Source organism: Furipterus horrens, unplaced genomic scaffold (assembly GCF_987537825.1).
Source record: "Furipterus horrens unplaced genomic scaffold, mFurHor1.1.pri manual_scaffold_3, whole genome shotgun sequence".
Classification (NCBI taxonomy): Eukaryota; Metazoa; Chordata; class Mammalia; order Chiroptera; family Furipteridae; genus Furipterus; species Furipterus horrens.
The window spans coordinates 203,885,021-203,906,667 of NW_028327173.1; the positions used below are offsets into that span (position 1 = coordinate 203,885,021).

Genomic DNA, 21,647 nt, shown 5'->3' on the forward strand with positions numbered 1-21,647 from the left:
CAGATCGGGCCCATTGACCAGAGTTTGTGGACACCTGCTTTGTATCACTGCCAGACTAACCCTCCTGAAACGCATCTCTGGTCCTGACACTTCCCTGTCTGCGTTTTCTGTCCTTTGTTTCAGCCTGCCAAATAAAATTCACACATTTCAGTCTGGCATCTGAAACCCACACAAATCGGTCCTAACATGCTCTCTTAGCGCATCTCAACCATACATCCTTATAGGCCTTCACGCTTGTGCATTTTCATGCCTTGCGCTGTTTTTCCTACACCTGTTAAAATCCTAGCCATTTTTCAGGACCAGCAGCCTTCTCCACCCCAGAAGTGGCTTTTCCTCCTCAGGACTCTGCTGGTACCCTCCTCGGTTATATGTGTTGCCCCCTAATGGGTACTGGTAACTTCCTTTTTAGTTTATAAGGCAGAGGGTGCTACTCTCCAGAGTGAGGGACATTAATCTTTTTTTAAAATAATATATATCTATTGATTTCTCAATCAGTGTATATATATATATATATATTCCAGGGAGAGAGAGAAACATCGATCAGTCGTCTCTCACATATGCCCTAGTCAGGGACCAACATGCAGCCTAGGTAGGTATGTGCCCTGACCCATGACCTTTTGGTCTCTGAGACGACGTTCCAACTAACTGAGCCACCAGCTGGGCAAGAGAGACGTTATCTTTACAACACAGAACATTTAGCACAGTTCCAAACCCGTCACAGGTGCTCCATAAGTACTTGTTGAGTAGATTGTGATTAGAAAAATAAGCAAGAGAAAGAATAAAAAAATATGAGAAAAATCTTGTTAATAATAAGTTTTCAATAATAACATGGTCCTGAGGACTAAAATCCAAGGAAATCGTACAGCAAGGCTCTCTTGCATTTTTATCCCAATGGAGTTACAATCTGTGGGCTTTCTTTACTAGAGAATATAATTGGAATACAGTATTTCCATAGTGGTTTAATTGGTGTATGGTAGATGATATTCAGTATATAAACTAATTTCTGCTTTGCTTAAAGATATTTTTCTTTTTTTTTTTTAATAATAGTCTAAAGAAAAACTGATTAACAGCTTAAAGGAAGGACCTGGCTTTGAAGGCCTAGAGAGCAGCACCGCCAGCAGCATGGAGCTGGAGGACCTTCGGCACGAGAAGGAGATGCAAAGGGAAGAAATGCAGAAGCTGATGGGCCAGATACACCAGCTGAGGTCTGAATTACAGGTAAGGTTCCTCACAGTTCACTTCGGACACGACTGTTTACCCCCAGCTGTGAGCAGCTTCAAAGGTGCTGGATTCCGTGAAATAACCTGTGGAACTTCTGCTGGAGGAAGAGTCACCATACAGAAGGGAATCTAAAACAACAGGTTTCTTGTCCAGTGATTGACTGTTAAGTTATGGGAATAATAAACATAAGTAACCAGATTCATGCATTCAGCAAATGCTTACCAAGTGCCTGCCATGTGCCAGGCATCTTCTGGGCTTGGAGTTACAACAGGGAACCAGACAGAACCTTCATACTTCTGGATCTTACATTCTAGGGGTTAAATATAATACAAATTGAATTTGGGCTTGTCTGTATAACCAGGATGTTTTCTGATATTAGAATGGGCTCAGGGGTGGTCTTTTATATCCTCACCTGAGGACATTTTTTCATTGTGTTTAGAGAGAGAGGGGAAAAGGGGGAGAGAAGCATCATTGGGTTGCCTCCTGTGTGCTCCTGGACTGGGGATTGCACATGCACCCAGCCCGGGGATCAAACACTCCAGCCACTTGAGCCACACCAGCCAGGCAGGGATGGTCTTTTATTTATAGTGTCAAACATAATCTTATAATTTTTAGTTTATTAGTAATTACTATATTTAACCTAGGAGTGAACTGAACCATTAATTTAGATTAAACATAGGGTCTTTGACAGAAGATAAAATGCAGGGTAACAAGCCTTTAAAAAACTCACAAAGAACAGTCATCCTTTCATTAACACAGAATTTTTGATTTGTAAGATGCACATAAACTACAGAAGAAAGTGTAGGAGTTGTGGAAATAGGCTACTTTGTAGCACAGGCTTCAGTGTCAGATCTGGATACGGATCTCATCTTTGGCCCTTACTAGATGCCTTGCACAACACGGCGGTTTATCTCACTGAGCCTTAGTTTTCCCATTTGTAAAATGCAGATGAATAGAGGTTCTTTTGAGGGTGAGGATATGTGTAAATAGGCCCTTGGTAAATAATACCTGCTGTTATTTCTGGATTTTTTCTTATGGTCAAGTAGAAGAGCTGGTAAAGGCTGTTGTCCTTGCAGTCTTCAAAGTTGGATTTCTTTTCTGTAAATAATTTCGAATTCCGAAGAATTTAGTCCCATGAACTTAGAAATTGAGTAGATGCTTATCTTATTTATACCATCCTTATTCATACCTGTCTTTTAGGTGAGATATTTTAAAATTGTTTGTTAATTTAATACTTCATCCTTATCCCAGTCTCATTGATGATTTTGACCTATTTTTCTACCCTTTCTTAAGAAGTTTATGAAGTGTGTAGTTAAGATTATAGCATGAGGTGTAGCAAAGTGGGAGAATTGTTAATAATTATAATAGCTGTCATTTACTGAGCACTTACGTGCCAGGCGCCACACTAAACTCTCAATATCTATCCTTTCATTTATTCTTTGCCATAATCCTGTAAGGGAGATGATACAGTCTCAATGTATAGTTTGAAGAAATGTAAGCACAGAGAAGGAAAGGAACTTCCCTTGACTAGTAAAGAGGCAGATCCAGGATGCAATCCCTAGTCTGTCTGATTCCAGAACATGTGTCCTTAACCACTGCACGTACTTCCTGCCTCTCAAGAATTCGTCTTAGTCCAATTGATGACAAAGATCAACCTATCTTCTAATCCTGAAAATTCTGTGGTAGGGGTAAAAAATTGTACTTATTGCTGTTTTCCTCAAAATCCCCCAAATTGTATGATTGTCTGGGAGTATCATTGAGCTGTCAGTTCTTTCAGACAACATGTGGGTGGAGATGCGTGTACAGCAGAAGGTAGCAAACAGTAAAAAGCAAAACCCAATGCCAATTGTAATCTCACATCGCCCTCTGTGAGTGGGCTCACTCTCACCTGGAAACCTAGACGATAATAGAACCCTAGAGTGAGGAGCTTTCCCAGGAAATCCGGAGGATGGCGTTTAAGTTTGAAGAACCGAGAATAGTGACACCTGTTGAAGAAGTTTGAGTAAGACACGTGTGAAGATATAAAAATATAATAGCAGTAACCCTGGCTGCTGTGGCTTAGTGGATTGAGCAACGGCCTGTGAGCCAAGTGTCGCTGGTTTGATTCCCAGTCAGGGCACATGACCAGGTTGCACGTCAGGTCCCCAGTTGGGGGCGCGAGTGAGAGGCAACCACACAGTGATGTTTCTCTCCTTTTTCTCCTTTCCCCTCTCTCTAAATAAATAAATTAATAAAGAAATAAGTAAAATAAATAATAAAAATAAAATTGCAAAAAAAATCTTTAAAAATATATATATATAATAGTAATAAAGCTAAAAAAGTAAAATAATATGCTGATCTCAGGTGATAAGAGAGAAAAGTTATATTTTTACTGTCTGCTGGTTACTTACGCACACCAACACAAGAGCTAATTATACCCTGCGATCACAGGGGACTAATGCGGTAAAGTCCTTCTTGGTGTTATAGTCAGCTCTGTTTTAAACTGTTCGCTCTTGGATCCAGATATCCCATCTCCCAGCGGGCTACCGTCTGCTCGTACCTACCAAACTGGTGGTTTATGTGCTGTGGCAGGTGTGGCATCCTGCTCACTGCGCTCACCACTTGCCGCGTCACGTGATGAGGTGTCGGTTTATATGCTCCTTTCAGGCTGAGGCCGTGTCCCATCCGTCCTTGTCCCTCCAGAGCCTGCTGACCCCACCTCGTTGTGCGCAATGATTGCTCGGGACAGGCTGAACCGGACAGTAACGATTGCTCTCACATGTAAGATTCACCTTTGCAGGATCTGGAGGCTCAGCAGGTGAGTGAAGCAGAATCAGCAAGAGAACAGTTACAAGATCTGCAAGACCAAATAGCTGGACATAAAGCATCTAAACAAGAACTAGAGGCGGAGTTGGACCGACAGAAGCAGGTGAGGATTCGGGGTACATGATCACCGGAGAAGACTGGCCTCCCAGCTGTCCTGTGAGGAAACTTCCTGTAAAGCAGCTTACTGACGCCCTTAGGAACTAGGCTCGGAGAATTCATGGAAGGCAGGATGCAGGTCCCTCCTACCTTATTGCTGTCCCGCGCTCCTCCTTTGTTTTAGCAGCTGAAAAATAGAGGCACAAAATAGGGAACTTGCCTAATTTCTTACAACTAGTCACAGAATAGCACAGAACCCAGGATTCCTGTCCCAGAGCTCTTTCTACTACTCTGTATTTTACTGTACCTGTTTGTCAGAGTAAAAACATCAGTTGATTTTTATATTTTATTACATTTGTATTTTCTGGGAACAGTAAATACTAGTTAATAGAATTGAAGACACAACGTTAGTGCCATAGTAGACTTCTCTTTCTGTTTGAGAAAAAAGTGCTTTTCAGATTGCGTTTACAAATCATGGTTAGCAGTTGTCTGCTCCCTAAGCCAAGTTCTTTTACTTTAATATACTGATGTAAGTCTCAGTATTGACACAGTTAAACGTGTTTACAGCCTAGCCACAATTTCAGAATAAGATTCTATATCTAATATTAATAAAATCTATAATTTACTGAGGAATGATGTTGTTATAGGCACTTAATTTACATGATCTTATTTCATTCTCACAATAAAATCACTATTCTGTGTATTTTACAGAAGACAAAACTTTCAGTGATACATGTTTATGTCCTGGAAGGATTTATTTTTTTTCATTAGGATTTATTATTTCTGAAACTTATTTGATTCTCAGAGAAATCTTTGTTAACGCTTAAAACTGTTTCCTGCGTATTAAGAGAAAAACACTGAGTACCAGCCTGCAGGGTACATCATCGGCTATCTTAATTTAATTGTAAGATTAGCTGTTCTTTCAGAAATTGCATTTTAATTTATTCAAAGAGCTATTATATATTAAAAGGCAAAACACTGATGTTCTTGATGGTTAGATAATTTTCATTTTATTACGGCAAATGGTTTTAACCGCATTCATTTCCAGTGCCCTTTTTTAAAATGAGGGAGTTGCTCAGAGGATCATGGACCCAGTGTAGCGACAGGCTATTTACTTGGTAATCAGATGTTCCGATGTGAAGGGCGTAAATGTCCGGTAGTGCTCTTTATCAATTTAGATCATTTCAACCTTAAATTTTTTGCTAACCTAGAGCCTCAGAAATTAGGCAGACCCTCTGTAGATTGTTCTTCTATCCTAATTTCCTTCCTCATTTTCTTTTTCAGTTATCTCAATTTTTACAGTTTGAAATATGCAGGTTATACTAAATGTAAAAAATAACCTCTGTGGCTAAATGTCTGAAGTGGTCTCTGTTGCCCTGGTGAGTGGGTTTGCATGCATCCTAGGACCGTGGAGGCCCTCTAAACGGACTCTGCTGAGTTTAATTCCATATCACAGTTATATCTTCATACAGTTTCCTTTACTTATTGGTTAGCACAATTAAACATATTTGACATACAACATCCTATTACTTTTTCAATATCCTATTAGGTGTACATTATAATGATTCAATATTTATGTACATTATAAAGTGATCCCCATGACAAGTCCAATTACTGTCTGTCACCGTACAAAGTTATTAACAATATTATTGACTACATTCCCTGTGCTACATAATTCTTTTGTGTTTTTTAAAGTATATTTTATTGATTATGCTATTACAATTGTCCCAGTTTTTCCCTCTTTGCCCCCCCTCTGTCCAGTACCTCCTTTCCCTCCAGCAGTTCCCTCCCATAGTTCATGTCCATGGGTCATGCATGAACGTTCTTTGGCTTCTCCATTTTACTTTACTGTTCTCAACGTCCCCCTTTCTATTTTGTACCTACCAGTTATGCTTCTTGATCCCTGCACCTTTCCCCCCGTTCTGATCCCTCCCCACTTAATAACCCTCCATATGATCTCCATAGCTATGGTTCTGTTCCTGTTCTAGTTGTTTGTTTAGTTTGTTTTTGTTGAGATTCAGTTGTTGATAGTTGTGAGTTTGTTGTCATTTTACTGTTCATAGTTTTTATCTTCTTTTTCTTAAATGTGACCCTTTGACATTTCATATAATAATGGCTTGGTGGTGATGAACTCCTTAAGCTTTACCTTGTCTGGGAAGTACTTTATCTGCCCTTTCTTTCCAGACGATAGCTTTGCTGGATAGAGTAATCTTGGTTGTAGGTCCTTGCTTTTCATCACTTTGAATACTTCTTGGCAGTCCCTTGTTGCCTGCAAAGTTTTTTTTGAGATATCTGCTGACAGTCTTATGGGAACTCCTTTGTAGGTAACTCTCTGCTTTTCTCTTGCTGCTTTTAAGATTCTCTCTTTATCTTGAACCTTTGGCATTTTAATTATGATGTGTCTTGGTGTGGTCCTCTTTGGGTCTAGCTTCTTTGGGACTTTCAGTGCTTCCTGGACTTGTATGTCTGTTTCCTTCACCAGATTAGGGAAGTTTTCCTTCATTATTTTTTCAAGTAACTTTTCAATTTCTTGCTCTTCCTTTTCTCCTTCTGCACCCCTATGATTCGGATGTTGGTATGTTCAAAGTTCTCCCAGAGGTTCCTAAGTCTTTCATTCTTTTTCAATTCTTGTTTCTTCATTCTGTACTGGTTAACTGTTTATTTCTTCCTTTTGTTCCAAATCATTGATTTGAACCCCGGTTTCCTTCCCTTCACCATTGGTTGTGTGGATTTTCCTTCGTTTCATTTAGTATAGCCTTTACTTCTTCCCTTATATGTTTACCGTACTCAATCATTTCTGCGAGCATCGTTATCACCAGTGATTTAAACTCTGTGTCTGTTAGGTTGGCTTTCTGCTTGTCGCTTAGTTCTCCCACTGGAACCTTGATCTGTTCCCTCTTTTGGGCCATACTTCTCTGTCTCCTCAACTTGACAGGCTCCTGTGTTTGTTTACCTCTGTGTCTTAGGTAGAGCTGTCGCACCTGTGACGTTGTAAGGAGTGGCGCCTTAGGTATTCGTCAGTACAGGGCGACCCGTTTCACCACGTTGTGGTGCTGTATGTGGGGGAGGGGTCTGAGAGGGAACAATGCTGCTTGCTCAGCACTTGCCCCTTTTCCAGTCCCTTCACCTGCTTCCTGTATGCTACTGGCACCCCTCTAGCTGTTGCTCTGGTGATGGTTCCCAGAGTGGGTGTGTTTGTGGATGTGCTAGGACCATGGGGGCCTCTAAATGGACTCTGCTGAGAGACTGGCAGTTTCTTCCTCCGCCTTAACCCCTACCGGTTCGCACAGTCAGAAGCAATGAGGCTTCATTTTCCCCGGTGCTGGAACCTTGAGCCGGGCAGTCTGGTCTGGGACTGGGATCGCTCCTCAGGTGTCCCTCCTGGCTTTTATAATGTGTGACTGCTCGTTCCGCTGGCCAGCCACTGCCTTGCTGCTGCCACCACACCAGGTCCTCTCCACCCCGGCTCCCTGGCTCCGCCCCTCCTGCCTGTCTGGATGAATATTCTTTATATCTTTGTTGGACTTTCACGCAGTTTGATTTTCTGGTAGTTCTGGTTGTTTTTTTGTTTTGAGGTAGATGTTATCCTTCTTGTGGTTGTGCAAGATGGAGAAGCATGTCTACTTACACCTCCATCTTGGCCAGAAGTCCCATAATGCTTTTGAAGGTACTTAGCTAATTGTCTCTCTTTCCTGAAATGTGCTTTGTTCTTAAGTTCTTACTTGACTCTGAAAGATCATAGGTGGTGCATTAGTGCAGTTGTTAGTGAATCTGCAGATATTTTTTGTCTCTTTCTCTCTCCCTCTCTTTTATTAATGACAGTGCAAAAGCAGTACAAGATATTGCCTGATACAAATAAGCACATGAAAAGCTGCTCAACATCATTAATCATTAGGGAAATGCAAATTGAAACCTCAGAGAGATAGCACTGTACATACCCAACTAGATTAGCCACGTTTAAGGAGACCAACAACACCAGATGTTGGGAAGGATGTGGCAGAGCTGGAATGCTGTCATTGCTGTGGGGATGCAAAGTGGTGCAGGTATTTAGAAAACAATTCAGAAAACAATTTGCAAGTTTTCTTCCTTTAAGGTAGACATACACTTGTGATACAATCCAGCAGCAGTCCTAGGGAAAAAGGAAAAAAAATGTGTGACCACATAAAGACTTGTGCTTAGACCTTCATATACAAACTGATACATCATGCTGAAGTATTAACTTTTCATCAGACCTGCCCAAATCTATTCATTTATTCCTTCAGGATATACTTAGCCCGCACTGACTGCGTGTCTGCCGTGTGTCAGGCACTGTTCTAGGTATTGGGGACGGAATAGGGAACACTGTTTTAACTTCCATTTTGTGCCTCACTTTATAGGAATTCCATTACATAGAAGAAGATCTGTATAGAACAAAGAACACATTGCAAAGCAGAATTAAAGATCGAGAAGAAGAAATTCAAAAACTTAGGAATCAGGTATGCATCACCCTTTACAGCTTAGGCAGAGATACCATAGGAAAGCTGCTTTGTTCCCCTAAAGAATAGAGTAAGACCTTCTTTTTCCCTCTTTTCACCTGAGTTTTCGTGTTGCAGTGAGACGTTATTTTCAACCTGATACAGAATTGTCAGATCTAACGCCATTGGAGTCTGCATTTGCTGTTGAAGTTCTCAGACTTCATAATAGTCCATAATTTAAAATGTTTTAATGTATTTTAATTTTTAGAGTGAGGAACTGACTTGGGTGTTCCCTTTTCCTTCTTTGCCCATATTTGTGAAATGCTTACAAATGGTTATAAGACTTGCTAACAGAAAGTCAAAGAAAAGAAAGGAGCTTAAACCACCAGTTGGTTTAATCCCTAGATATGTATTCCAAGGTTTGTTATATATTTATTGGTGACCTACTCTGTGTAAGAAATTGTGCTATTTTTGTTAATCAAGAATTAACCAGGGCTTGGCTAGGTAGCTCAGGTGGTTAGGGCATGGTCCCGATACACCAAGGTTATAGGTTTGATGCCTGGTCAGGGCACATATAAGAATCAACCAATGATGCATAAGTAAGGGAACAACAAATGGATGTTTCTCTCTCCTCTCCCCTCCCCTCTTCCTCCTCTTCTTCCTCTCCCTTCACTCCTCACCACTTCCTCCCCTCCTTCCTCTTTCTCTCTCAAATCAAGCAATGAATAAATTTTGTTTTTAATTTAAAGATTTTATTTTTTAGAGAGAGGGGAAGGGAAGGAGAAAGAGAGGGAGAGAAACATCCATGTGTGAGAGAAACAGAGAAACATTGGCCAGGTGCCTCCTGCGCGCCCCCAGCTGGGGACCTGGCCCACAACCCAGGCCTGTGCCCTGACTGGGAATCGAATTGGGGGCCTTTTGGTTCACAGGCTGGTGCTGAACCCACTGAGCCACACCAACCAGGGCAATAAAAATGTTTAAAAAGAGAAAAAAAGAACCGTGCACAGATTTCTCTTTAAGATTTTTTGTCTAAGTAGAATAGAGAAAAAACTGTCTCATAGAAAGAAGTTGACTTGTAAGATTTAAAAAGAGATCAGCGTCTTAAATACATTGCAAGGAAAAATTCCCCAAAATCAGAATGAGTTAAGATTTATACTGAGCGAGCAATAAAAAAAAAATGCTGCTTCTGCTTATCTTATTACCTTTGGCCTCCTTGGAAAAAAATATCTTAAAAAAAAAAAAGATTTTATTTACTTATTTTTAGAGAGAGAGAAAGGGAGGGAGAACGAGAGGGAGAGAAACATCGATGTGTGAGAGAGACATCCGCCAGTTGCCTCTCATACTCCCCGGCCAGGGACTGGGCCTGCACCCCAGGCGTGTGCCCTGACCGGGAACCGAATGCTCAACACACTGAGCCCCACCAGCCAGGGCTAGGAGAAAAGTATCTTGGTTAAAAAAAAATTACACTGCCAGTTTGACCGTTTTTTCATTCTTTAAAAACTATCGTATGGGAACTGTATAAAAACATGGGATAAAATGAACCCTGATCTTTATTCCCTAATTAGACTTGTAAAGTTAACAAAAATTAATTTGGGATGGAGCTAAGCCTAAGTTCTAAAGCTTCTAGAAGAAAATACAGGAATCTTTTGCAATTTGGGGGAGGACACTTTTTTTTTAAAGATAACACAAAAATGTTAATGATAGAAGAAGAATGACAAATTGGACTTCATGAAAATTAAAATTTCTGCTCATCAAAAGATTTCATTACAGAAATGAGAAGAGGTCAGCCACAGACTGGGGGATGATATGCATAATACATACATCCGAGAAAGGCTTCATAAGCCCGAAACAACTACTATGAATAAAAAGATACACAACTAATTTTTTTTTAATTGGCAAGATACTTGTATCAACACTTCGCAAAGGAGTACCAGGTGTCCAAATAAGCACACACATGAATAGATGCTTAAAACCCTTAGGTGTCGGGGAGATGCATGTCACATCCTCCGTGAGAAGTAGCACTGATGTCCACTGTAGGGCGAGTGATTGTGGTGCGGGTGGAACTCTCCTTCACAACAGCACAGACCCGCTGGAAAGCTGTTCTGCTAACGTGAACGTACCTCTCACTTCCAATTCCAGATATTCAGTCAGTACAAATGAAGCCTTTTGTCCACAAGAAGACTTGTACAGGGAGGGTTATAATAGCTTTGTTCACGGATAGCTGACCCTGGAGACACCTGAAATGTCGGTCAGCAAGTAACTGGGAACCGAATCGCAAACTGCTGAGCAGTAAAAAGAAACAAACTCCTGACGCAATGATTGAGATAAATCTTTGTTTAAAAAAGCCACACACAAAGTGCTCATACTGTAGGTTTGCATTTATAAGAAATTCATGAATAAGTAAAACGAAATTCCGGTGATAAAAACTGGAGTGGTGGTTGTCTGGGAGTGGTGGAAATACTCTGTATTTTGATCTGGGTGTTGGTTACACAGCTACACATTTGTCAAAACTCATTGTGTGCTTAAGATCTGGGTATTTCACTTGCATGGAAATTTTACCTCAACCAAAAAAAATACTGAAGTGTGGCCCTGGCCGGTGTGGCTCAGTTGGTTGGAGCATCATCCTGTAACTGAAAGGCCACTGGTTTAATTCCTGGTAAGGGCATGTACACTGTCAAAGAGCTTACAGTTTCATTGAGGAGGCAGAATTGAGTGCTTTAAGCAATGTGGCCAGAGTGACTGATAAATACCGAGACAATCAGTGGGGATCTTAAGAGAAGGCTGAGGTCAGCTTGGGCTGGAGTAGTTGGAAGGGGCTTCAAGGACGAGGCTTCGAAGGCAGGTAGAGCGTAGGTGAGAGAAGGGGACTGAATTTCCAAACAGCACGTGGACAGTGGAGCGGAGGCTCGATGGGGGAAATGGTGGCAGGTATGGACAAATAGAAGATGGACCCCACTGGGGACATTCTCGCTTACTACTGTATCCCTGAAGACCACGTGCAACAGGCACCGTTGTCCTCACTTAACACACGAGGGAACAAGGTCAAAGAAGTGTAGCAACTTGTCCAGAGTCAGATAGCTGGGAAATTGCAGAGCAGGCATGAAAACCTCAGGTAGTGAGTAGTCTTTGCACAGCTGTTGTTATCCAAGTCAGAAAGCCTGGACTGTGACCCATGGATCAGTGATTTCAGACATTTTTGACCATGACATGACGGTAAGAAGTAAGGTTTATATCATGTCTCAGTACTCACGCACCCTTACAGTGTACAGAACTAAAACAAGTTTCACTCTGATAACATCCCGTTGTATTTTTTAAAATGCAGATTGCGAATCGCCAAATTGATTTTGTGACTCACTAATTTAGTTTGAAAATCACTTCTGCAAACAATGAAAGAATCATAGAGTTCTGAGGAATCCATGAATACCAAGTTTACCTGTAGGGATGTAGTGATGTGCTTTCTGTGTTGTATGACTTTGGTTTGATGTAATAATTTTATGAACATGTTGCCTTTCAGCTTACCAATAAAACCTTAAGCAACAGCAGCCAGTCTGAGTTAGAAAGTCGACTCCATCAGCTGACAGAGACTCTCATCCAGAAGCAGACCATGCTGGAGAGTCTCAGCACAGAGAAGAACTCTCTGGTCTTCCAGCTGGAGCGCCTCGAACAGCAGATGAAATCTGCCACCGGAAGTGGCAGTAATGGGCCTTCCATTAATATGTCTGGAGTTGACACCGGTGAAGGTAAAAAAAAGGATCTCAAAAGAACGTTTTGTTGCTTAATTTCTAACCTTGCTAATTCAGTACAATCTTGAGAAGTTAAAGAAAGAGCATTTTTATGGAAAAGAAGTTTCATCCAGCGAGGCATCCGCTTTCCTCCTGATGCGAGGACCGGGCCGTGTGCTGTTTGATAGGATCATTAGCGAGTTGGACTGTGGGATGATTAATGTCCTGCACTAGTGTGGGCCTTGGAGAACAGAGGCCCAAGGACCAATAGTTGTATTGATACATGTAGGACGCTCAGTCAGATGTTGCAGACGAGGCAAATGATTCAGCAGAGAACGACTTTGAGGAGACGTAAAGCAAAATGGACTTTAATAATCTTCTAATCTGTAATTATGAATATTAAAGCTAATCCACAGTCACAGAAGTATATCCGTGCTCTGTAATTTCAATAAAGAAATCTCTATTCCCAAGATGCATATTCAAAAAGAATGTTAAAGATTTTAGTATAAGTTTCAACAGATTTAATCTTAGAAAGCCCTTTCAGAGTTTTTTCCTATGTATGTTTATAGTATGTTTTATTGATTTTTAACTTTTTTCATATAAATAAACTCACATTTTGTACAATAACTTACATATTGCTTCATAAGAATCTATCATGTGGAAGTTCCGTAATTTGTATGTAATGAGTTCCTTATGGTTAGGAATTTAGATTGTTGCCAGTTTGGTCAGTAATATAAGCGGTTCTGAGGAAAGTATTTTTTGTATATGTCTTTTATTTCCGTAGGATAAATGATTAGAAATGGGATTGCTGATCAATAGGTATACATTTGAAGACTTGATTTTTGTTGCCCAAACCAGCATATAATTAAGTGCCTAGTTAATACCAGGTATTGATTTTGGCATTAAAGATACAGTGGTCGGCAAGAGAGAACAAAATCTGTGCCCTGTGGATCTTACCCTCTGGAGTCACCGGGGAAGAGGGCATGTGGAGGAAACAGGCAGCAAATGGGAGATGGTGGTGTGTGCCACAGAGGAGAGCCAAGCGTGGGGGGGTGGGGGGTACACTCCAGGGGCCACGTGTGGAGAGGGCACTGTAATTTAGGGGGGTCAGGGGAGACCTCATTGAGAAGGTAGCACTTTATTAAGTCCCATGGGCGGTAAGAGAGTGGACAGTGAAGATCACTACAGGAAAAGTGGTCCAGGTAGCAAAAAAGAGCAGGTGCAAAGGCCCTGAGGCGGGCATATTGTCAGCATGCTGCAGGGACAGCAGGGAGGCAGTGCGGCAGGAGGAGGCTGAGTGCATGGAGAGCAGTGTAAGGCGAATTCAGAGACGTTGGAGGGGGCCATGGAGGCCTGTAGAAGGCTTCTCTCCTGAAGGAAGGGGAAAGCCCGTGGCGGGTCCTGAGATGGTGGCTGATATGACCTGCCTTTTAACAAGATACTTCTGGATGCTGTGTCCAGAATAGACCGCAGAGAGCTGAGCAGTGGCGGGGACCAGGGAGGAGCCACTGTGTTAATCCACGTGAGAGATGGTGGTGGTTCAGAACACAGTGGGGACTGTGAGGATTTCTTTTACATTTGCTGGCCGATTATGGAGTTTGACAGAAAAGAAGGAGTCAAGGTTTTTGGCCTGAGCAGATGGAAGGATGGAGTGGTCTGGGTGAGCAGGTTGGCAGCAGGGGCAGGAAGTGCATGCCACGGCCCTGGGCAGACTGAGTTTGACGCGTCTGCTAGCCATGCAGACGGGAGTGGGCAGGCAGCTGGCCCGCCGGCCGGGTCTGCAGTTGGGCGCGGTCCGGGCCGGAGATGCAAATGGGGTAATCGGCCCTGTAGAAAGGGTGTCCGCCTCCCTCTCCTAGTGCAGGGGTTACGTGTCCATAACGTTGACTGTTGGCAACACTTGGTATTTACAAACTTTAATTTTTGCTAATTCATAGAGAAATAATTTTCCTAGTTTTTAATTTTTGGGATATGGAAGTTTAAACATTTTCTAATTGAAGTTATCTGTTATTTCTGATTTTATTTTTTGGGTGTCATACTTAGAAAGCTGACTTTGAGAATTTTCTTCCATATGTAATACAATGTGTATTCAACTATAATTTTGTTAGGAAGTTCATTTTGGTGTCTGTACATCAACTCATTATTTTCTTGTTTAAACAGGCACACGCCTGCGAAACGTTCCTGTTCTCTTTAATGACACAGAAACTAATCTGGCAGGAATGTATGGAAAAGTCCGCAAAGCTGCTAGTTCAATTGACCAATTTAGGTAAGCCACACCAGAAACGATGAGTGATGGACCATCAACTATTTTTAACTTTTTCCAGTGGTCTCAGCCATTGTGAGTCCCATCAGGCAGAGGTGATATTTAAAGTGACATTTACCTTATTCCTTTCATGATATTTCACTGTCGTGAAATATTTTATTGAAGATGATTAACACTGACCATTTCTCTTCTTTCTATTAATAAATTACTTAAAAGCTCATTTCATTGGGAAAGTCTATCTCGTGTACATACATCCATTTGAATGTTTTATCTCATTACTTTGTCATGTGACTAGAATCAGAGGAATTACTAATGAACCGTACTCATTGCAATATGTTTTATATATTATGTAAATACATAATTTGTTATATGTTTATAAATAAACTTTTTATACTAGCAGACGTCTATCTTACCTAGAAGATGTTTTCAAGTTCTATCAGGAGCAGAGAGTGGGAAGAGAATGAGAGCTGGGAGAGTGCTCCGGAAGGCCGGGCCCCACAGCGCCGGCCCCACCCACTATGTGCGGAGGCCCTGTGGACGTGGGCCGCAGCGCTGCAGCCCTCCTGTGCAGGGAGAGGGCCTGGGGGTGCCGACAGCCGGGAGCAGCAGAACGAGGCAGACAGTGCGACCGAACATGTACTAGGGCTATAGAACCACAATTCCGCGGGAGCCCTCCTCGCCAAGACAGCTGGAGAGGACGGCAATGAAGAAGAGAAGGAAAATCAAGGAGGTGAGACCCGAGGTCGGCAGCCCCCTCAGCATTGGCACCACCACCACTTCAGTTACCCACACAAAAGCCCAGGAAACCCTAAACCGCAAGACGGCAAAGAGACCAAAGCAGTCGATCCACCAGCTGAGAATTTGCTCCTGAGGTTGAGCAGGGCAGGACTCAATTAATGCCGGTCTACCATCCCTACTGTCCGGATCAGTCACCCAACAAGGAGAAAGAAATATCTAAAAGCTGAAGACCTGAAGTGCTTGCTTTTTGCCTGTTGACCAGATGACTAGAACTATCTGCCTTACTTGTGCAGCGTGGGGTTTTTATTATTTTTACCTAAAGGTGTCTCTTTTGGGCAGTGAAAAACTTTTTTTTTTTTTTTTTAAAGAATCCTGGTGTTTCTCAACATCTTTAAAGGTTTTTAAATTGTTTCATATCTGGTCAAGTCGAAATCCTTAAGAACCTCATTTTTAATTTATAATAAAAGTTTACAACTTAATTTTTTTTCAAAAAAGTCAACAAACTGTGAGCACCTGTTAATAAAGGTCTTAAATAATAAAAGAAGGGAGGGAGGGAGGAAATGTTCTAGGTCTCCCTGGGCCACATTACCATGGCTGCCCTTGGCAGCGTCACACCCACTGGCGAGGGCTGGCGCTGTGCTGGGTACTCTCCTCTCGACCAAGTGGCCGGACGTGGCGGCTGAGCAGGGCTCGGCGAGCAGCTTGGCAGCTGTAGGACTGAGGGTGGCACCTTTTCCGTGTGCAGCTCGCTGTGTATTTCAGATGTGGAAACCTGTAGAACAAGTAATCACAGAAGATTCCAACTCCTAGCCTCTCGTCCTTCTGTGAAGGAGGATCTGAACAGCAAATGAGAACCGAAGAAGCAGTCTTACTTGGGGTGTAAGCCCATCTGCCAGCCAAGATTAGAACAGCTCACAGGAAAGTCATGATCTTGAATCGCCCAGATAAAGGTGGATCTCCATACTTAGCAGCCAAAGTAAATGAAGCAAAAGACTTGCTAGAAGAAACCACCAAACATGGATTGATGTTCAAGGACTCGTCGTCGTCGTCGTCGGCAGCCGTCCGTCTCGAGAGACGATGGTGTAGCTTCTTAAGAGTCTATCTGCACCGCCGAGAATGGCTGTGCAGTCCGACTCGGGAGTGACATGGTATCTGTCTCCTCCCGTGTTGAATCGACATCTTGCGATGACGCTGAAGCTACAGAGCCTGGGCAGGGTAATATGGAGGGTCTGCTGTTGCCCATGCAGCAAACCCCCCCTCTCTTCGCAGCTGAAGGGTCCAAGGGAAAGACGGAGTCAATACAGCTTGGCTTCAGGTGCGCCGCAGGAGTTGCCGGTGTTGACTACAACGTCAAACCACCTTAGGGACTCCGGCTCCGGATTTTCTGTCGGGGTTTACTCCCTTAGCCTTTCCCCTGAAGAGGTATGCCGCAAGGCAGCGGAGGTTTTTTGGAGTCAGAGTTTTCCTTCTCTGATGTACCCTGACTGGAAGATCGAACCAGCGACACTTAGCTCGCAGGCCGACGCTCAATCCACTGAGCTAAACCAGCCAGGGCTGTTCAAGGACTACTCTGAAGGAAGGGGGGGGGGGGCTTAAAAAACAAAAGTCCTTCCTACAGATTTAACCTAAACCACCACCATCATAATTTTTATACGTGTGCTAACCATAAATAGTAATTTATTCCACTGTGCAGTGGTATAATACTACTAAAAAGACAGATTATTAATCTGTTATCTTTTAAAGGAAAAAATGTTTTAATAGTTTGTATATAGACTTGATAAAGTTCATGTCTAAATAGTCTACTAAACTCTTGTCTTTTTAGTGTTTATAATGAAACACAATTTCAATGAATTATTGCACAAAAGGGCAATCTTTTCATACCTTTGCGTGTCAGAATATAGCTGTGGCATTCAAGATAAGGAGGAGAATTTCCTAAGATTCCCAAAGCCATGGGCCTAGGATGTCATAACCATCATCTCCAAATTAATATGCACACTATTCTGACTTCCTTTATTCAACCTATATAGTAATTTTTAGAGAACCTATATGCAAGGCATTGTCCTAGTGGCAAAGGAAGAGGCAGAAAGGTGCCTTTGCTTGTACCTGTGTTGTCCAGCTTGCTAAGGGAAAAAAATATGAAGAGGCATCAGTCATAAGGTCTTTATATCATATAGAGCTCCTCAGACTTCATTTGTTTACGCGTTTAGTTTCTGTAGTTTTTGTGCCTTTGAGAAGCATGTGTCTATGCAAAAGCTTTCAGATGAGCAATTTGTAGATTAATTTCAACCAGGCTTATTCCTATTGGTGCTTTCACACTCACCTTATGTTTTCTACCTTCTTTACCACCTAAAAGAAAAGTGATTTAGAGAGGGACCAGGTTGTTTAACAGCCAAGCCCCAAGAAATGATAAAAGTGTTTGTTCACACGGTGACGTTTCTATATCATTATTTCAAGTAATTATGTAACAATCCACTATAAGTAAATCTTCCGTGTGGTGTCCACAGAATGCGTCTAAGTGAAATGTTATAAAGCATTATTGGGTGTTAGCACAGGTAGACCTGCTATTAGTCTAACTCTCTTCTCTTCTCTCCACCCCACCGTCATGTGCACAGCATTCGTCTGGGAATTTTTCTCCGAAGATACCCCATAGCCCGAGTCTTTGTAATTATATATATGGTAAGTGGACTTGTTTTAAAAACCAGTGCCGCATTTGATTTTTAACTACTTTTTTTCAGCTGCTGGCTCTTTTTTTTTTTTTTTTTTTTTTTTTTTAGATTTTATTTATTTTTAGAGAGAGGGGAAGGGAGGGAGAAAGAGAGGGAGAGAAACATCAGTATGTGGTTGTCCTTCATGTGCCCCCAACTGGGGACCTGGCCCGCAACCCAGGCATGTGCTCTGACTGGGAATCGAACCGGTGACCCTTTAGTTCACAGGTTGGCACTCAATCCGCTGAGCCACACCAGCCAGGGCTGCTTGTCTTTTCTTTAAGAGTTTAGCAGTCAATTTTAGTAATTAAGGTTTTTCTCCTTAAAACATGCAAGTGAAGTTGTCCCTTTATTATATTTAAAATATAAATTGCTTGAAGACCTTGACCCTACAATGAAATTAACGTTAGTGCAGTTGAAGTTACCTCCCTTTCTGAGCCCCTCATGATAAAAATACAATACAAAACACTTGGTTTCATCTTTATCTTGATGTAAAGTTCCTTTCATGTGTTTTGCTTTACATTTGAGTTCTTCTCTTTCAAATTTTGTAGCCCTGAGGATAATGGTCACCATAGTTAGGTGTGCCATTTCATGTGTCCTGGGAGCCTAAAAAACTCACTGTGCTGAATGGGGATGCTTCAAAGTAGTTGCATCAAATTAAGACAGGCATTTTTTTCTTGAGAAGAAAAGCATACTTAGAAATTTCTTTGTGATCCACTAGAGGGAAGAGTTATTCCTTTAAATAAAATGTTTTTAAGGGGTGGGGGATGGCGTGAACGAAAGGAAAAAGTTGGAACGGCCCCAGAGAGGATGCAGAATATGCCACACCCGCCGGTTCCCCGGGTGCACAGGCATGCACACTGTGGCAGCACGACGCGTGGCCTGGCTCGGCCCCCCAGCAATGGCAAAGCGCCGAGGGAGGGCCTGCGTGGAGACGGAGTCATCGACTGACCCACCAATTGTTTCTTCTTTCATTAGGCTTTGCTTCACCTCTGGGTCATGATTGTTCTGCTGACTTACACACCGGAAATGCACCATGACCAGCCGCCTGGAAAATGAGCTGACTCCAGTTGTTGGAATGATTGGTCCTCGTGGTCCCGTCTTGGGATCTGCAAAAAGGTCAATTGCCTGAAATTCCTGAGGAGGGCGCACAAGATTATCCTATCACTACAAGCTTTTAACTTTTTAAGTTATTACACAAGTCCTCTGCTGCTTCAATAAAATCTTCCTCTGACGTCCTTCAAATGGTAAGAGTTTCTACAACAGACGATTTAACGGGGTCAGCCCTGCTTTTACTGAGGTCAGGGGTTCAGTGTATATATGGACACAGAGATGCTGGCCCGTTCGCCTCTGCACAGACCAGCCTGTATTTTAGGTGACACACATTATGGGTTATAGATAATCAGGGAAATTAATTGTACTTAGTAATATAAATAAAATGTTTGCTTTTTGATAATTCAGTCTGCTTTTGTATTTTCCTATGTTTAACTTGGCAAATAGAGATTTACTTTTTTACATGTTAAAGGCCTGATTGGTATAAATCTTTTTATAAACATAAATAAAATGTACCGTGCATTTTTCTTTTTTAAAATAAGTTTTTCAGCCCCATTAAATAAGACCCTTCTGGATGCCTGGCCAGGTGTTAGAGCCCGACAGCTGTGGCCGGCGTCGCCTGTGGCTGGTTCTCGGCGGCTGTCCGGCCTCAGCGCGTGCGTGTTCCCCTCCTCCCCTTGCCCATTGCGCCATCCCCCTCTGAATCCCACTCAGTCATTTCTTGTCTCTCTCTGCCTTTCCCACTTTTCTTCAGCCTAGACCTCTGGTCTGCAGCTCAGGACATCCGATACAGCCCATGCTTGTGGCATTTGGGAATCAAATCTGTCTTAGCAAACTTTTCATTTTTAAAACACTCCACTGCAGACATTACAGGGTTGTTCTTTGATGAGGGACATTTTCTTCGCTTTCTTTTTTTTTTAAGATTTTTAAAAATTAATTTTTTAGAGAGAAGGGAAAGCGGGGAGAAAGGGAGAGAAACATCAGTGCGTGGGGCCTGCAACCCAGGCATGTGCCCTGGGAATCAAACCAGTGACCCCTTTGGTTTGCAGGCCAGCACTCAATCCACTGAGCCACACCAGCCAGGGCCATTTTCTTGGTTTTAAGTTCAATAAAATGTCTGTTTGGCTGTCCTTTTTATCTACACAGCTGAATTCTTGTCCCCTGGGTTTTGGTGGTCTCTCTTCATGTATAATTAATATACAGGGTGGAGCAAAAGTAGGCTTACAGTTATTGATCTGGAATATAATACACTAATTAATAAATAATGATACAAGAATCAACTTTGCAATTCACACACTCACACTGTATACTTTTGTCCCGCCCTGTATGTAGCTCTTGGGCTGTGCAGGGGCAGTGTCCTTCCTCTTGGGAATGTCCTTGAAGCACGCTGCCGCTACCCCACCGAAAACCTGGTCCAGATTTCTGTTCTCAGAGACATCTCTACTCTGATGTCAGTTGACCTATGACTCTAATTATAAATTGTTCAAAAGTTTTGGTAAACTAGTAGATTTACATGTTTCTTACTTTTCATAAGGAAAATGAGTTTTAAATTTCATCCTAGGTGTGTTTGGGCTTTCTTTCAACTTAGGATGAATGAAAAGGCAGAAGGCACCACATCATCTGAAAGTGGACGTGAGGTATTGCGGATGGGCAGACACGTTATAAATCTACAGGATTTATATCACAATTCTAGTTCAGGAATGCTAGCCTGGACGAGTCTGAGCTGCAAAGTCAGATCTGATCTCAAACAGAATAAAGAGTTTAGTCACGTTAATATCTTTAAAGTTTTTTCTCCCCCTCTCTTCGAATTTGGAAACATTTCTGGAAAATGATTAAAACCAGGTTACATACTTAAAATGGAAAACAACACGTGCTTCATCACAGTGTTCCAGACTTCCTGTCTCTGCATGTCCTGGCTTTTGTCGGGATGGCTCTAAATCTTTTGTTCAGTTTTTACACGTTCTTGGCTTTGGAAAGAGTTTGACAAAGTGTTTCCGAGATTATTTTTCAGCAGTTACTTACATCTGTAATTTTCAGCCTCAGTACCATTGACCACTAACCCACTATTGGGGGATTTGAAGGGGCTCCCATTCACTTATCCTCAGGTAACATGAAGCCTTCTTAGCCTAATTGAAAGGATTGCATGAGAGTTGGTTTTTTCTTCTCCTTAATCTAATATAGTCACTTCTGGACATTTTATACATGTGTGCATACACACACACATATTATTAGAGCTCTTGCACTGCTCTGTATGCGTCAGTTTAAAAATAAGATTATTATTTTAAAATTTTCCCTTTCTCAGACTTTGTACTTGCCAAAACTACTGTTTCTGTGCTACAGAACAGAGGCTTCAAAGGAAGGGCAGGGGCTTTGTTACAGTGTGTGGACCGAGGCGCGCCCTGTGGTGCTGTTGAGGGGGTAGAATGAGCGTCTGGCCTTGGCCTTGATTTAAGGAGTCTTCCAGCCAACTCACCCTGCAGGGGAAAGGTCTCAGATGTGCTTTGTTGGGCTGCAGCTCCCCATTACGAGAGGCCTGCAGTCTGGGCATCTTGGTCTGGATGCAGTGGAAGGGAGGAACTGGACAAGCCAG

General features: G+C 42.2%; 1 protein-coding gene and 1 pseudogene across 1 annotated transcript in view; both read left to right on the forward strand.

Annotated features, from left to right (window-relative positions):
• The window catches only part of GOLGA5 (golgin A5), a 34,818-nt gene extending 15,358 nt beyond the window's left edge, over positions 1-19,460 (forward strand). The window contains exons 7-13 of the mRNA XM_090271328.1: positions 1,048-1,218; positions 4,001-4,129; positions 8,499-8,597; positions 12,091-12,316; positions 14,459-14,564; positions 17,912-17,975; positions 18,983-19,460. Of these exons, the coding sequence (XP_090127454.1) occupies positions 1,048-1,218; positions 4,001-4,129; positions 8,499-8,597; positions 12,091-12,316; positions 14,459-14,564; positions 17,912-17,975; positions 18,983-19,063 (876 nt within the window). The 3' untranslated portion in view covers positions 19,064-19,460. The remainder of the gene's footprint in view (positions 1-1,047; positions 1,219-4,000; positions 4,130-8,498; positions 8,598-12,090; positions 12,317-14,458; positions 14,565-17,911; positions 17,976-18,982) is intronic.
• Positions 15,857-17,818, forward strand: LOC150017188 (dnaJ homolog subfamily C member 15 pseudogene; annotated as a pseudogene).
• Positions 19,461-21,647: the final 2,187 nt, after the last annotated feature.